General features: G+C 55.0%; 1 protein-coding gene and 1 long non-coding RNA gene across 4 annotated transcripts in view; one reads left to right on the forward strand and one right to left on the reverse strand.

Moving 5' to 3' along the window:
- The window catches only part of RAB11FIP4 (RAB11 family interacting protein 4), a 117,621-nt gene that overhangs the window by 28,851 nt on the left and 71,609 nt on the right, over positions 1 to 17,161 (reverse strand). The window contains exon 1 of one of the 2 annotated variants that reach the window (XM_025476471.3): positions 9,861 to 10,010. The exons of the other annotated variant lie outside the window; for it this stretch is intronic. Coding sequence (XP_025332256.1) covers positions 9,861 to 9,890 — 30 coding nt within the window. The 5' untranslated portion in view covers positions 9,891 to 10,010. Of the gene's footprint in view, positions 1 to 9,860; positions 10,011 to 17,161 lie in introns of those variants that run through there. 2 annotated transcript variants of the gene reach the window in all.
- On the forward strand, positions 10,328 to 16,912 carry LOC118355860 (uncharacterized). 2 transcript variants are annotated; one of them, XR_007413033.1, is made up of 4 exons: positions 10,328 to 10,729; positions 14,137 to 14,511; positions 15,586 to 16,047; positions 16,525 to 16,912. It is a non-coding gene; the product is annotated as an uncharacterized LOC118355860 (long non-coding RNA). The 2 variants fall into 2 exon arrangements; XR_007413032.1 differs by having other exon boundaries at positions 14,137 to 16,047.

The raw sequence follows: 17,161 nt of genomic DNA on the forward strand, positions 1-17,161 counted from the left end.
GAGCCAAGTCGCTTCCACAAAGCACCTATCCAAATCCACAAGACCTGTCTACATCAAGAAGCGGGGGGGGGGAAGGTGACACAGGACAGCACCTCCCCCAGGGCCCGTGTCTGCTTTACCAAGGTGGTCTCATTTTCTTCCCCCAAATCCCCGCAAGTAAATACTGCCTCCTGACAGGTAAGGACCCGGTGTCCGGAGAGTTGAATCCACCTTGCCCCAAAGTCACGATGAGATTTTTCTCTATGGCCCTGTGGTCACACAAAGAGGTAGAGCCACATGAACCCGAACCAGGAACTCCCGACGTCAAACACCGTGTTGAAATTCTCAAAAACTTTCCCAAGTACACGCCGGAAAGCTACAGTTCCCGCCCGCCGTGGGGTCCGTGGCTCAGAAAACCACAGCCAGGTGTCGGGCAATGCAAATGTCAAAGGCGAATTAGCAGGCCACAGGCTGCTAGGGGCACACAACAAGGCCTCTCCTGGCTTTTTGAACAGGCAGCTATTTTGGGCTACAAATTACAGCTTTTAAAGATGTGGCTGTTTGAAGAGAGGGCTTAATTACTCACACAGTCAAGAGTTTGCGGGGCTGGCTCTGGGGGCTCCGTGTTTTCCCAGCACGCCAGGGAGGGCGTGGAGAGGAGCAGCACAGCCGGCGGTGGCCCTGGCCCGCTCCGCCCCTCCGGGGGCCCAGCAGGCAGGTGGGGCCCCTGCAGGTGAGGGGGGCGAGCTTCCCGGGGGAGGCCGCACCTGCATGGAGCCCGCCAACTGGGGACAGCTGCCCACCTCCCCGCTTCTCTGCACAGAAACCCTCGGGATTGGAAGGCCAAGCAGCGCGCCACCGAGAAGGCAGCTCCTCTGCTCCCCTGCCCCACAGCCCCCCCACCTTCGGGCACCTCCCATCGTCCCAGAGCCCCAGCCCAGCAGGCTCCGTTCAGCAACTTCCTTCTGTCCTTCGGCCTCTGCCAGGCCCAGCTGCTCAGGCTGGGTATCCCGGGGCTGCCGTCTCACCCAGGGGCTCGCTGGAGCATGGCTGGTCAGGGCACTGCTCAGGGGCCCTGAGCCGGGGAGGGGGAGCCGGCCCAGGTCCCTTCCCAGGCTCTCCTCTGGGAGGAACAGGTAAGAGCTCTGGGTCTGACCCCACGCCCTAGCTTGGGGCTCAGAGGGAGGAGGTGCCCAGTGGGCATACAAGGCTGCCGAAGGCCCCTGCCAGCGAGCCCATGGGCTCCCCTGTGGCTACAGAACCAGGCCCTGCCTCAGACCAGCACACATAAGCCCCGCGCAGCTGCTCTCAGCCTCGGGACAGGGTACCGCCACTCCCTGTCCCTTGTACCCCACGCTCTTGTTCAACACAAACACCCCCACGCTTTGGCACACACCGCTCCTTACATCTGGACACAATGTCTCCCCGGGCCACACAGGCCTGTCCCTAGAAAAGCCCCAGAAAGTCACTGTATCTGGGAGGCCAATCCTTCCCCTCCATACATTCCTCCCTCAGGCCAGAATTGAGTTCCGAGAATCCCACAGCCATCTCCAGGCACAAGCGCTGTGAGCCCCTTCTCTGCTCCGGGGATGCTCTCCCTGGGACACTGGGTGAGGCGTCTTCTCCTCACCTCCCCACCCCCGAGAGACCACTTTAAGAGGAGAGGGATTAGCGGGGGGGGGGGGGGTGTGTGTGGAATTTCCCACCCAGCCTTGGCACAACTAACCCACGGGGTCTCCTGTCCCTAGTAAGGAGATGTGTGGTGGCCCGGCTTCCTGGGGGAGCCCAGAGGGGTCACACCAGCCAGTACAGGCTCTTCCCAAGCAAATTGTGCCCCAACCCCAGCCCTGTTTCTCTCAGGGCTGGCTAATTTGTCATACCCCTTGCCACATGAAAAAAAACAGAAGTCCACCCTTGTGCCAGAGCCCAAATACACCTCATCAAGGAGGGGGCTGGGAAACCTGACACCATCAACGAAACTGGAAGCTGTGCTACTGCTTTCATCAGGAGCTCAAGAGTGGGAGAGACAGAGGGACCTCTGATGAGAAGCCCCTGCGCTGAGAGCCTCCCTCCAGCCAGCCAGCATCTCACTGGCCTGCTCTCAGCTGCTCTCAGCCCCATGTGGCTGTCATCCAGCATCTGAAACCCAGCCCACTGCTCTCTTTGTGAGTGGTCCACGTTGTCAACCTCACACACACCCCCCCCCCCAGGTGCAGAGGTCCTAACAGCTCACCTGATTCCCTCCCCGAGGCTAGCCGGCTAGCCGTGCTGCCCAACACCTCCTGCTCACACAGGTCCCTGTGCCTTCACCCCTGCAGTTCTCTGCCCTGACCTCCTCCATCTGTCTCAGGGCATCTACTTGGAGCTTTTACTCCCAGGGCCCTAAAGAAACAAAGTACTCTTAAACATCTGAGGTGGTCCAGAGAAGAAAACATCTATGAAGCACCTAGCATGAGCCAGGTGTTTTTGTGCATCAACCACCATTCAGAGAAGAAAACTCAGGCTCAGAGAGGTTAAGTAACCTGCAAAAAGTCACAGAGCCAGCAGGGCTGGGATGTGAACAGGTCTGATTTTAATGGAGCAAAAAGGGTAGAGAAAGGACTGAACACTCTTGGTGACAGTGGTGTCCAACAGGCAGGGTTGTGCCCCAGAGGCCACAGGCACAGGAGGCAGCAAGGCTGGTGGCACCAGAACGTGGGCTTAAGCTGAAGGGTGCAGGGACCACAGCACACTAGACCACAGGCTACTGTCAGCAGTGGCTCCTAGGGCCTGTGCCACCCTGGCCACGAGGCAGGGCTCCCTCCCCTTGCCCACCATGAGGAGCTTCAAAGAGGCTGCACAGGGGAAGAGAGGGGGGCATTTTACAGAAAGGGAGAGGAGAGAGATTGGAAGGAGAATTGCTAAAAGGAAACACATGTGAAAATAAAAACTTGGGCACACTGGGAGGAGGAGGGCAGGCAGGAAGGAAGGAAACAATGATGTTTAAGGATTAGAAACGGAGTCAAGAAGCCCCAATAAATACTATGCCTGTCCCTCTGCTACCTGGGGAAGGCCAGTAACCCGCCCTTTGCCCTCACTATCCCTCTTAGTCCAGCCGGAATGGGGCAGTGTGAGCTTAGATGAGACCCAGCAAGAGAGAGACAGGGAGAGATGCTCACACACGGTCGTGACAACCGTGGAACAAGGATCTGCGTCTGGCAAAGGAAGAATGTGAGGCTCAGAGAGGTTGCTCTACTTGCCCAAGGTCACACAGCTCATGTGCAGTAAAGCCGAATAGGAGCCCAGGTCAGCCTAGTGTCCAACCTCATTCCCTCGAATCACATCACAGTGAGTGTTCCCTCACCTAATCCTCCCACCACTGCAAGGTGGCTCTGCTCCCTCCCTTGAAGAAACTGGACAAATTACACAAGTTCTCTAGAGGTTACCTAGTTTCAGTGTTTCATTAAATCCAAGAAGCCTTTGATTTTAAGATGCTATTATTCCAAGTACACCAAGAAAGAAACGGCACTGCCGATTAAATTAAAGCACACCAGTGAATGTACAACACATTCCAATTTGAGATGTTAAAACGTGAAAAAAAATGTCTTAGAATCTATAAAATACAGCATGAGTGTAAGTGAGGAGTGAGGATTCAGTCCCAGTGACTGTGTGTGGGACTTGGAGGGTAGATGACAATTCGATGCACGCACATGCACACACACACGCACACCTGGCTGCTGCAAGATCCTTCTTTGCTAATAACCAAAGCAATCTTGCAGATAATCACACAAAAATGTGCTGGCCAGACCAGCCTGTCAACAAGAACCTCAGCTCACCAGGAGGCTTTCAATCCAAGGTTACTTAGTATCAGCAGCAGAGGCTGTCCTGACCACCACCCACCTGCCAGCCGCTGGGCCAGCTTTGCCTCCAGGAAGCCACAGACCTCTGAGCTGCCAAGTTAAATGAACAGGTAGGCTCATTCCTGGGAACACTGCCGAGGGCAGTCACACAACATGGTCCCCGATCTCCTGGGACCCTGCAGGCAGCCAGAGTCACAGTGCTTTAAGAAGGCAGACCCTGCAGGCTGGCAGTGGCAGACAGGCACACTGCTCCGAGCTGGATCTCCGGCTGGCACAGGTGGACAGGCCCTGGCTGCAGGCGAAGGGAGGGTGGGCAGGGGTGCAGCCCCTTCCCTTTGGCAGGGTAGGAAGGAAGGATCAGGGGCGGCCCCACACCAAGCCCCAGGGAGCCGCCTGTCACCTCAGACTATGTTTGCATCTCATTCCCAGATTGCCACTCTGGGCGCCAGTCACTTTGCTCCAGCGCCACATTCTGCATCTGCAGAGGCTGAGTTGGTTTATTTAAAAAACACAGAAGCTGAGGAAGTGGGAGTTTTGCTCTTCCTGTAAAGGCTCTCAGGTAGTCGAGCTTCTCCTCTACCACTTTCCTGCTTCTGCTCAGACATCCTTCCTGCAAGAAATTTTGTTAAGTGCTAAGGTTATCAGTAGCAAGAATCAAACCACTAGAAGCTTGCAGGAACTAAAAATATCAGCTCACTCATATGCCAGGCAGAGTTTGAAGTGCTTTTCATACATTTACATGGTGCTCCACAGAACCACCTTCAGAGGGAGGGACAAGCATCCTCCTCGTTTTACCTCCGAGGAATGTGAGGCAGAGAGGGTAAATAGCCTAAGATTCCACAAGTGGCCACTGGCCAAGGCAGAATTTGAACACGGGCCACCTGACTCAGGAGCCCAGCCTCCCGGCCACCACACTATCCTGCCTCCCTGGCTGTCTAACCATCCAGCAGGCGGCAACTGAGCACATGTCAGAAGCCACCCTGGGCTCAGCAGGTGGAAGGGGCTCATTTTATGCTCACCCTTACCCCACAGAGGCTCAGAAAGCTAGGGTGGGTGGCTCCGGTTTAGCAGTGGTTTAGCACCGCCTTCAGCCCAGGGTGTGATCCTGGAGACCTGGGGTCGAGTCCCACATCGGGCTTCCTGCGTGGAGCCTGCTTCTCCCTCTTCCCCGTGTCTCTGCCTCTCTCTCTGTCTCTGTGTCCCTCATGAATAAATAAACAACATTTTAAAAAAAGAAAGAAAGAAAGAAAGAAAGAAAGAAAGAAAGAAAGAAAGAAAGAAAGAAAGCTAGCTAGCTGAGGTGGCTTGCCTGACGTCCCAGAATGAGCAAGTGGCGGGGCCAGGGTCTAGACTCCAAAACATTTTTTACTACTTGAAGAAAAGAGGCCTTGGATAGCTGAGCACAGGATGGAGGCACCTGGGTTTTGAGGCGGGTACTTCTCCCAGGAAAACCAGGGAGCAGGAAGGAGACACCTATTCCTATTTTCTCTCCTCTCTGAAGAGGGAGACCGATGTCTGGTGAGAAGAGTGGACTCTGCCACCTGCCACCCTCTGCCGACCCCATACCCCAAGTTGGCTGCAGACCACACTGGCTACTGGAAGCACAGGTTCCCTTTTTCAACACTGTGAGGCTTGCTGTGATAGCAGATGACTCAAGAGAGCAGGAGCTCCCACCCACTCTCCCACACTCGAGTTCTGTGCAGGCCTTCCTCTTTCTGGTCCCTTAAGGAAGAAAGGCTCCCAGAAGCAGGGCCACAGCTATCAATAAGCCACAGAGCTTTGTTTTTATTTGAATCATGTTTACATTGCTGGAAAGAACCTACTTGTCTGGGAAGATAGAACAGTTTAAATCAATTGAGAATATGACCAATAGTCAGAAAATTTCCCATTTCTTGAAAGAAGTCAAGAAGCAGGATTGGAAACGTTGGCATTACTAGTACCAGCCTGCCAGATGGGGCAGGAGCCAGAGGTCACACGGACACACAGCTCTGGACCTCCAGGCAAACCCCCAAGGATGCACACATTTCTGGTTGTCCCCTTTCTCCCTGCAGACACACACACACACATTCTCTACCTCTCAGACCCGAAGCTGCTGCCCAGGTGGATGCGTGCCTCTGCTAAGCTTCTCAGGAGACCAGGGCACAGAAGTGGAAACAAAAGGAAGCTTGAGCAACCGTGGGGCTCAGGGAGGCTGGGAGTCCAAGAAGGAGATGATGATGGGGGGCCCAGCCGGAGTCTGGGTCCCGAATACTGGACCTGTTGCGCCCCTGCTGGTGCGGACCAGTGGGGACAGGGAGACGGCCCAGGCGGATTCTGCTGGGACTGATCTGCGTGCTAGAAATAACACCGGCAAGAGTGGTTTCCACACTCACGGGGACAGGCTTAATGCAACCTGACCCAGGCTGAGAGCAGGAAAGTCCACAGCAGCCATGACCACGCGCAGACACTTCTTCTCAAGAAATGCCTCTGCCCAAACTCTCAACAGCAAGGGTTTGCAGAGGACAGGGCAATGAAATGCGTTTTGTGTCTGTGGACTCCTAATCTCAACTGTGTGCTCTTCATCTCCTCCTGTTCTCCTGGGGTCAGGGCACTCACTCAGCAGCACCGGACACCCCCAATCTCTCTGAGCATGACCCTGGACCCTGCCTGGCTCCCTCTCCGACCCCAGCAGCCTCCCTGCACTTCAGTGGACACAGCTCATCAGTCCGACCACAGGGCCTTTGCAATGGCTGCTCCCTCTGCCTGAACCTCTTTTTTCAAGGCATCACCTTCTCAGCGAGGACTTCCCTGCCCACTCTGTTTAAGTCCACAACACCCACTGCCCTGCTTGCCCTCCTGCTGCTTGGAGCACCACACATCTTCCCTGCCTGCTGGCCATCAATCACGCGAGCTCCATGAAGGCAGGGGCCATTGCTACTGTTTGCTGCCACAGCCCGGAACGGAATCTAGCACCAATCAGATGCTCCAAGTATTTGAGGGCGGAACTGCCAGTTCTGGGCCATGTGCTGGGTGGGGGCTGGGCAAACAGAAATGGGGAAAGGCTGGGTGGCGCAGCGGTTTGGCGCCTGCCTTTGGCCCAGGGCCCGATCCTGGGGACCTGGGATCGAATCCCACGTCGGGCTCCCGGTGCATGGAGCCTGCTTCTCCCTCTGCCCGTGTCTCTGCCTCTCTCTCTGTGACTATCATAAAAAAAAAAAAAAAAAAAAAAAAAGAAATGGGGAAAGGTCTACTTACTCCCCGGAATGCCATCTGAGGGAGGAGCTTGCCATGCCACATCTGGGAGGTGAGCACACAGTGTCCAGTGGGACGCAAGGTGGGCCGCCAAATCAATGTGCTCATCTTGTCGTGCCCAGCTGACCGTGGGGCAGGACTACCTAATGCAGCTGGAAGACCATGCAGGGGGAAGACCCAAGCAGTCCTCCTCCTTGGAAAGCCAGTGATTTGATACCATCAATGCCCTGTTCCTGAGTCAAGAGCCAACAGAGCAGACCCAGAGGAAAAAAGAGCACAACCCCAGGGATTCTACATGCCCGGCAAAGCCAAGGCACTGTGCCCCACTGCCAGCACCAGGCAGCAGGCAGATCAGAAGAAGTTGCCTCCTTTTCAAAATGCAATGAGCCCTGTGGCAGGAGACAGAGAACAGAGCCAGAGAGTGGGCACCCTGTGCCCAGGCTGTCCCTCCTCCAACCGAGGTCCTGAGAGGTCTGTCTTCAGGAATCACTCAACTGATATTTTATTGGGAGCCTTTTCCACTCTTTCCACCTCTACCTCCTCCTGACCCACAGCTCAAATATATAAACTGAAGTAGAACTGTGAGCAAGACCAGTTGTGAAACATCCCTTGGCATAAAAGGCCACCTCAAAAGAGGGGACTGCCAGCCCTTAGGAAAGGCAGTTTCTAGCCACCAGGAGGGGGAGGGGGAGAATGCAAGAAGGTGAGAGCCAGGAGGGCTCCATAGAAAGCCCTAGATGTGGAAACAGTTTGTCCCACCAGGAGGAAAGGGGACTAGTAGTCCACGAAGGGGCTAGTGTGCTGAGGGAGAGAGGGAGGGGCACAGTGCTCTGAAGAGTAGGAAGCATGGGCAAGTATGGGGCCAGTGGGATATCCACCAGAAAGTTCTTATGCTGCAGCCCAGAGCCTCCCCAAGGCAAGGTGTTCCCAGCCTCCTGATTTTTTTTTCTTTCCTTACTTGATGACAGGGCCTTTTTACAGACAGGCTCTAGGTAGTCTCTCCCACTGGTCTTCCTTGGGGCAAAGGTCACACCTCCTGCCTGCTCACCTGGTCAGGCCAGTCAAGTCCCTCCCAAGGCACGGTCTTATCTCTCTGCTGGCTTTAGTCATGTGCCCCACCCCCTCCACCAAAGCCTGGGGTCCCCCAAATGACAAAGCTGTTCCCCAGCAGGCACTCCCCAAGTTGTGATGGCTGCTACAAGTCCAGGTTCTTCCCTGGCTTCCCTCCTTCCTCCAGGCCACATCCCTCCACTGAAGTCCCAGGGATCTCAGGGGGATTAATGTGCCTGGGGGTACAGGGGAGCTGGGCAGGGTACAATGTAACCCAGGTTTTCAGTCTCCTTACAGCCTGCAAACACTTTAGGGGCAGGGCAGTGCCCCTGTATACTAGCACCTGGGCATGTAAGCAGCATTTCAGGATTGCCAGCTCAGCAGGGTTTGGGCCAGACTATCTTAGTAAACTCGTGCCTGGCAGGTGGCAAGACCCCAGTCAATGGCAGGGACCCAGGGACTCCACCAAGGCGGAGTTGGACAGTTACAGGGAGGGAGGCAGAGAGCCCTAAAGCAAAGGTCTGATCTACACACAGTTGGTAACCTTCCCTCCTTTGAGATTCCCTTTTCTCTAGCCTGGCAGCCACATTTCACCAGGGGAAGGACCCAGGGATGTCCCACCCCTTTCCTTGGAACCCACAGGATTAGGGAGGACAGGGTTTGGTGGACCATCAGAAACCAGCCCAGAGGTTTGCCAAGGCACAAAGGGTAGGCTGGGTCCAGGAATCCAGCCCCCGCACAGTCCTTTGACAAGGAGGTGGCCTGTCAAGAAGGCAAGGAACGCGGCTTGTCTCTCAGGGAGAGTGATCTGTGGGAAAGCAGAGGGGGGAGTGGGCTCGATGGCGAAAGAGGTCCCCTGGAGGGTGTGCACGGGTGAGAAGGCACAACGGGCCGGGCCAAGTCCAGACCCGGTTCCCCTAGCACAGGCACGGTCGGTTCTCCCGAGGCTGCTCCACCGAGACCTCAGGGACGCCAGGGACACCAGCCGCCCGCGGAGAAGCGGCCGTGGCGACAGCAGCGACTCGCAGGACGGCCCGCAGGCTCTGCGCTGGAGGGCAAAGAGCTGGCAGTCCCACACGCCTCGGCCTGGGCGACGTCCGGGCCGGGAAGGGGCCGGGCCCTGTCCCCAGGGCTCGAACGAGGCCGGCTGCCCTGCTCGCCCCGCAAAGCCCCTCAGGGGGGCGAGGGAACCCGGGAACAGGCTCGGCGCAGCCGCCAGCGCTACGGAAAACTTCGCCCGCGCACAGCCCCCTCCAGGGCCCGGCGGAGCCAGCGCAGGCAGCTGGGCGACGCGGGTGCCGGAGCCCGGGACGCAGGAGCGCCGGGGGGGCTGGGGGGGCGAGGAAGGCGTCCTGGCGGACCAGCCCCCTGCCCAGCCCACCCCCCAGATCCCCCTAAAGACTCTGGGAAACCGCGCCGGGGAAGCGGCCGCCGTCTCCCGGAGCTCCGGGCTAGCCCTGTGCACCCCCGCACCTGGGAGCCGGCGGAGGGCCCGGAGGGGGCAGCGGGGACGGACGCTTCCCTGCCGGGGCCCAGAGGGCGAGCGCGAGGGCGAGGGCGAGGGCGAGGGCGAGGGCAACCCGACCTCCCAGGCCAGGGCCGAGAAGGCGGCCCCTGCCGGGGCGGGAGCTGGCGGCCGGGCTGCGGGTGAAGTTCCGCGCTCTGGCAACTTCCCTGGCCCCGGGGCCGCGGGCCCGGCCAGGTGCGCGTCGCCGGAGCCCGGGGAGCCCGGGGAGCCCGAGCCGCTCGGTGGCCGCTTACCTGGCCTCCGGGGGCGGGCGGGGTGCGCATCCCAGGTCGGGCGGGAGCGGGCGCGCCGCGGAGGGGCGCGGCGGGCAGGCGGGCGCAGAGCCGATCCCCGCCGCGCCGCGGCCGCTCGCTGCTCTCGGCACCGGTGGAAGGCGCCGGCCCCGCCCCCACCCGCGCCCGTTGCCGGGAGACCCGCGTGGGCCGAAGGGCTCTTTGTATCAAAGCTGCCGTGACATCACGAGGCGCCCCGGCTCCGGGATCGAGGGGGCGGGGCCTCGCGCCGGGGGCGGGGCCGGGAGGGAGCCGGGCCTGGGAACCCGAGCCTCGGGGGGCGGGGCCCAGGTAGCCCCGCCCCCAAGGTAGGGGCAGGTGGCGGCGGCGGCGCGGCCCAATGGCGGCGCGGCCGGGGGGCGGGCCCGCGCTACCCACCCGAGGGGCGCCCCGGGAGGTGGGGCTCGCCTGGGCCCGCCCGAGCCCGCGCCCGCGCCGCGCCGCGGGGAGACCGTCGCCCGGGTTTGCGCGGCCCGGGCCCGGATTCCAGAAGCCCCCGGTTCTGTGAGCTCGCCGCCTGCCCGCTCCAGGCTCCTCTCGCCGTGGGCCGTCCCCCGCCTGCGAGATTCCCGCCAGCGCTTGCGGACCCGAAGGAAGACCTGCCAGGCCCGCAGCCCCCGCGCCCACCCGCATCACCACCGCCAGCAGCCTGAGTGTGGCGGGTCCATCAATTCTCATCCCGGATCCCACCCACAACTTTCCCAATCTTTTCGTCCTAAGTCAAAAGTTGTGTCTATAACCAGCGCAGGAATACAAAGAACCAAGTGGCAACAAGAGCTAAAAACATAAAGAAAGAAAGGACCCCTGTGTTGAATCCTAGTAAATGTAATGTAAGTAGAAAGTATCCCCTCCCCTTCCCAATAACGCTTCTCGATGCCCTGGATTCAAGGCCAACATGGAAAGCAACAAATCATGCGGATGTTTCCTTTTGATTCAATGTTGCATCGTGCACCTGGGGATGGGGGCTGAGGGATTGATCTTCGAATTGTCTAAGGCCAACGTGAACGCCGCTTTGCCTTCCCTGAGTCCTCACTGACCAACAAGGTGGCACTTGAGCGTAGGCAGGGCCTCTGGGGAGCTGGGCACTTTGCACCAACACACGCACAGACACACAAGCACACACACGGTTTTTCAACTTTTCTGCCACCTTCGCTCTGGCTCTTTGCGCTCAACGTCCTCCTCTCCCATATCTCTCCTGCAAATACATTGCCAGCTGCCTCTCTCTCTACCGGGGGCCTGTCTCTGAGGCAAAGCATCTCACTGAGGCTCTCAGATCTACAGGGTTCCCCCCAAAAAGGATGGCATTAGGTAGAGGAGGGCCTCCTGGCAAAGGCTTTGTGCCAGGGGAGGCTAGAGCAATGGGGGTGAGGTGGAAACTCCACCACCCCTGGGCCTCGCCCCCCTGCTTATGCCTTGCAGTTCAGAGAGCTATGGGGGGGGGGCACAGTCTATTTCTCACCCTTGTTTGTGTCCACTCCCACGGTCCCTAACACGCAGAAGCAATGTGGTGTATCATAAAGAACACTGGCTTCGGAATCACACAGACTTGGGTTTGAATCCTTGCTAACTCTGAGTCCTAGGACGAGTTATGTAAGCCTTCTGAGACTCAGTGTCCTCATCTGTAAAATGGGAATGGTACAATCTACCTCATGAATTGTGCACCCTGGCAGAGGGTACACTTAATTCCAGGCAGTTGTCAAAGGCGTGGTGCACGCGCCCTGGGCCTGCTCTGCCTTTGTAGCTCCACCCTGAGACCTTGGCTTGGCCGCTTCCTGTGAGGTTTTAGGGTGTAGCTGAATCCAGGGGGTTCTGTCTCGGTTTCCCCTCTGAGTCTCATGTTGCTCCTAAGGGCTATGGGGAACGTGAGAGGACCACCCACAACTGGCAACGGAAGCAGAAGCCTCAGGTGATCGCCACTTTTCTAAGTCCTAGCTTTGTTCTGGTAAAAGTCAGTGAAGAAAAGCAGGCCTTGTCAAGCACCCCCACACACCCCGTCCTCGTGAGGGGTAACCTGATCACCATTTTCAAGAGCTCTGTGGAGGGAGTGGTGCTAGAGGTCCCTCTATTTTTCCCAAAGGTGTGGTGGAAAGAGCAGGATTTGCGGGTATTTGTCCCGAAAAGCGGTGTGACAGAGAGGAGGGTCACAAGATGTGAGCACTGAACACTTCTGAGTCTGAAGCCTGCCTCATTGTACAGCTTACCACGGCAAAGCCATTCACTAATTCTGAGTGTCACCTCTGTGGAACATTCTATGGAACGACAAGATCTTTCCTCTTCCATTTGTGAGGTTTGAGAGAAATGATAAAATACGCATCTAGGTCAATGCCTTCTGTGCTGGAGGCACTCAATAAACAGTAGCTTTTCGTTATTACCAGCAGCATGAGGGAGCCCCAGTCTGATGCAGTGATTCAGTATATGAGTTGCAGGGCCAGAGCCATGCGTCCTATCTTGGCATTACCACCTTGTAAAAGGTCAGTTGGATAAGTCTAGGCAAGTTTAATTTCCGGTGTCTCAGTTTCCTCATCTGCAAATTGGAGATAATAATAGTATGTATTTCAGGATTATTGTGAGGCTCCAAATAATCAGGACCCATGCTTATAAGACTCAAGAACAGGTCTGGCACATAACACGTGTTCAATGAACAGCAGCCACTTCCAATTATATGACAAGAGGCTGAGGAGAACTGAGGCGAGTATTAGAACCTGAAGCAGCTTGTGGAAAGATTCGGAACGCTGACAATTTTTTTAGTGGTAGGGGAGGAGCAGAGGGAGGGGGAGAGAGAATCCCAGGCAGCACGGAGCCCAATGTGGGGCTCAATCTCAAAATCTTGAGATCACGACCTGAGTTGAAATCAAGAGTCAGATGCCCACTCAACTGAGCCACCCAGATGCCCCAAGAACCCCGACTTTTGGGAAAGACCCTACATCTTCCACAGGGTTCAGGGAAGCAGTGACAATTTGGGGTTGGGGAGGAAGGCTCACTGTCTTCTAAAATGGGACGTAGAACTGAGAGCTCCAGCCCAGGATTCAGTGTTTTTTGTTCAAATGGTGGCTGGGCTGGAGAGAATTAGTAGGGAAATATAGTCCTGCCTCTGAGCACAACCCCACCTATGGGACTGGAGACAAGAAGAAGGATCTTGCATTAGCTACCCTGGTTCCTTGGCATAGTTGTGTTTTAGATGTTAAAGAATCAAGCCATTTTAAGCTAGGAAGGCTCTCTGGATAAACATCTAATGTGCTCTTCCCCCATTTTATGGATGGGAAGATGGAGGCTCAGAGAAGGCTAGGATTTGTCCAAACCACACATGGAGGTACCATATGAGTGGTGTTCCTGGCTGCCTGCTCCTGCTCTGGCTGGGATGCTTTACTAAGGGCGATGACAGCAGGGGATGGGGGGCAATGGGCCGCTGATGCCCTCATAGCGCTCACCCGGTGCTGTGAGTCTCTTAAGGGGTCTGACTTGCTGTTTCAGAAGAACAGTCTCATTAAAAACAGAAACTGTCTTCCAGAGAATGTACTCAAGAATAATTTTCAGAGGACAAGTCACTCTGATTAATTCTTTTTATGTCATGAAACTTCTTCTGCCATTATTGATATGAGAGTACTCCCAGGATGTTGAATGCCAAAGCCAGACAGAAGCAGATAGAATGTTGACAAGCAGGAGTTACTAGCCTCCAGAAACTGATGGGGGTGGAAAACACGTGTTCATCTGGGTGAGCCAGGTGAGGGAAGAGAGTCTAGTAAATTCTCTCTGTATCACAGCTATCTAGCTACCTTTGTCTACTTTTGCTGTCACCAGGCAGGAGTTAGCCCAACATCAGATGGTGTACAGGGGCAACATTTTATACATATTTGGGGCCACAGAGAAGACCCATCAAATATATATGACATAATTACAATAGGAAAAGAGCTCCCTGAACGTTACCCAGTGTTGACATTAGCCAAGCAACTGATGCCAATCGACATTAGCCAAATGAACGAACATGGAAATAGTTACACAAATGATACCACAGCTGGAAAAAAGGCATTTGAGCATTAGGTCCAGTGGTTCCTAAATTCACTTCCTTGGAACCTGCAGGTTTCTTCGGAGATCCTGTAGAAGGAGGGGTGCTCCAGGTGAGCCAGAATGGCCCCACTTCCATCCACTTTACATATAGACTTCCACATAAGATCTCATGTAAACAAGGCTTTAAAGTTCCAAATCACTAGTCTAATAAAATCACTCATTACCCATATAGGGAAACAAGCCCAGAGGCGGAAGATGGCTTCTCTTCTCACCATGGCACAGTCATCGGCAGAGCCGGGATTAGGGCTGGCTCTCAGAACTCTGTCTAGTGATCAGATGGTCATCAGTCACCAACCACAACTGTCAGCATCACACACACTGGACTTTACTGCTGCCCAAACAGCTGCACCAGCTACTGTTCTTGGTGTGGTAAAGCCCTCCATGTAGCCGGCTCAGACTCTGCCACAGACACCTGTGTTCCCTCGCCTCCTTTTCAGATGGCCGTTGATAGGATCAGAGAGCATCAGCCCCACCTTTAAGTCTCAGCTTCCACTCCAGGGAACAGATTCAACCTTTGATGTCAGAAGCAATGGCTTTGGAAAGAGAAGTGGGTACTAAGGAAGCAGGCAAAACCCTGGCATTGCAGAGGCCTCTCAACCCCAAAGGAAAGTTGTCCCTCATCTGTCATCTAGAAACAACAGGAGCAAGCCCTGAATCCCAAAGCCCCTTCACTCCAGCAGGGGCCTGGCCAGGGGCCACCGGGACCAGAAGATGTGGTTTAGACAGTGCATCGCTAAGGTCCCTTCCCAATCTACAACCTGGGGCTAGCCCAGGAGCAGATCCTGGAGCCAGGCATGTGTCTTGGACATGGGAGCCCCTTTCCATTGGCAAACAGATGGATGTTGGTAACTGTCCTTTGGCCAAGACACCTGCAGACTTTGGCCCCAGGCCTGTTTTTCCATATAACGTCTAGCTGGATACTTTGCAGACGGGGTGGGACTGGGTCTTACTGACTTGCCCCAGCCCAGTGTGCAGAGAGGCCAAGCTCTATTTTTGTCAACCTGTGTACATGTGAACAATGGGTTTTCTTACTCATGCAAACCCAACAGGAGGGGAAAATGGTGAGAAAACCCGCGTTTCCTCTGACTCATTTGACCATCTAGGAGGAGGAGATGGCAGGGGAGGAGGAAGTCAGACCAGGTTGTCTTTGACTTGGATTGGGTGAGGGCAAGGAGGAAAAACTTCCCCTTCTTTCACCATTGGTAACATCAGGTGGCTGCAAACTCAAGAGCGCAAATAACTCTCCTTTCCTATAGATGCCTCCTCTACACTCCTTGCCTCCTCCTGGCCCAGGTACCTGTGGCTCTGGCTTTTACAAGTTGGTGGTAAAGCAGTAGTTCCCAAAATGCACACTCAACTCACTTGGAGAACGTACAAAAGGTCAAAGCCTAGGTCACAATTGAATCCAAATACCTAGGGTGGGAGCCAGGTGTAGGCAGTGTTTAAAGATCCCAGGTATTTCTGAGATAAGCAAGTTTAGAAACTCCTTTGCGAAAGGCGGGGCTGACCACGGTGGGAGCCAGGGCCGCCACAGGTGAAGGCATCACTTGTTCATCCATCCACCCACCCATCCATCCACCCATCCATCCACAAATATTCAGTGATGATCTCTCTGTGCCAGACTCTGTTCCAGGTCTTGGAGATACAGCTATGAATAAGAAAGCCTCAGTTCTCCTGGAGCTCACATTCCCCTGGGGCAGTCAGACAACAAATAAATGAATCAACGATACATATGGCCCGGGCTATGAAGAAAGCCAAAGCAGGGTAAGAGATCAGAGAGACCTTAGGGATTGGGGTTTGCTTTCATCCTGGGTTTAGGCACCAGGCTTTGTTTCAGGAAAACGTAGCTGCACCCCTGTTCACTGCCCCGGACTTCCTCCTGCTCTCTGGCTAAAAGAACTTTCGCTTGGCAATCCTTGAGGTCCTCCCTCCTGTTCCTCGAGGCGCCTTCTGCCCAGCTCTTTCCCTGAAGCAATGTCTTCAGGGCAGCACCTGGCATCCTCTGCACCCAGTGCTCCTGACTCCAACTTGTGTGAGCAACAACACCTGACTCAGGGCCCGCCCAAGGCAAGGGATCCACCAGGTATTGTTTATGAGCAGCCGACAAGATGGATATTAGGCTTGTGGGGTGTCTGAGAGGTCCATGGAACTGGAGGGAACACTAAACTAAGTTTTAGAAGACTTCCAGAAGACCTAGAGTTAAGGCCTGGCTCTGCCACTTTCTGGCAAAGGGGACGTCAATTCACCTTGCCAAGTCTCCGTTTCCTCTTCAGTCGAATGGGGAGAGTGTGACCAACTTTGTAAGACTGGGATCTGCATTAATAGAGGTCAAGGAGTGCCTGGGTGGCTCAGTCAGTTAGGCATCTGCCTTTGGCTCAGGTCATGATCTCAGGGTCCTGGGGTGGAGCCCCACAGAGAGTTCTGTGCTTAGTGGGGAATCTGCTTCTCCTTCTCCCTCTGCCCCTTCCTCTCACTCATGTTGTCTCTTTCTCTCAAATAAATAAATAGAATCTTTTTTTTTTTTTTTTAAACTTTTTATTTATTTATTTATTTATGATAGGCACACAGTGGGAGAGAGAGAGAGAGGCAGAGACACAGGCAGAGGGAGAAGCAGGCTCCATGCTCCGGGAGCCCGACGTGGGATTCGATCCCGGATATCCAGGACCGCGCCCTGGGCCAAAGACAGGCGCCAAACCGCTGCGCCACCCAGGGATCCCAAATAGAATCTTTTTTTTAAAAAAAAAAGGTCAAACAAGAAAAGAAGTATCACAACACAAAAATTACTCATATAAATATTTGAGAAATTAAGATGTGATCATGGCTTCTCTAATATATAAATTTCATTTAAAAAATTGATGCCAAAACTTGGAGAAAAAGAAAATGTCAAAGACTTCTGGAAAGTGTTCTGCAAATATGAGGACTTTTTAGAAATTCTCATCATCTAAGCCTCTATAGACACAAAATCACAATGCAGTAAAGCTGGTAGAGATCCAGGAAACAGGCCTTGAGAGGCAACATGACTTGCCCATAGTCTCAAAGCTTGTTAATGGCAGAGGATCCACACTGACCTTAGAAAGGGGGGTGTCTGGGAAGAGATTGGGGATGATGTTTTAGTACCTTGCCTTGACAAACTCCTATTTATCCTTCAAAACCCTAATCAGGTGTGACCTGCCAAGTGACACCTTCTCTATCTCTTC

The sequence above is a fragment of the Canis lupus genome, chromosome 9 (genome assembly GCF_003254725.2).
Source record: "Canis lupus dingo isolate Sandy chromosome 9, ASM325472v2, whole genome shotgun sequence".
Classification (NCBI taxonomy): domain Eukaryota; kingdom Metazoa; phylum Chordata; class Mammalia; order Carnivora; family Canidae; genus Canis; species Canis lupus.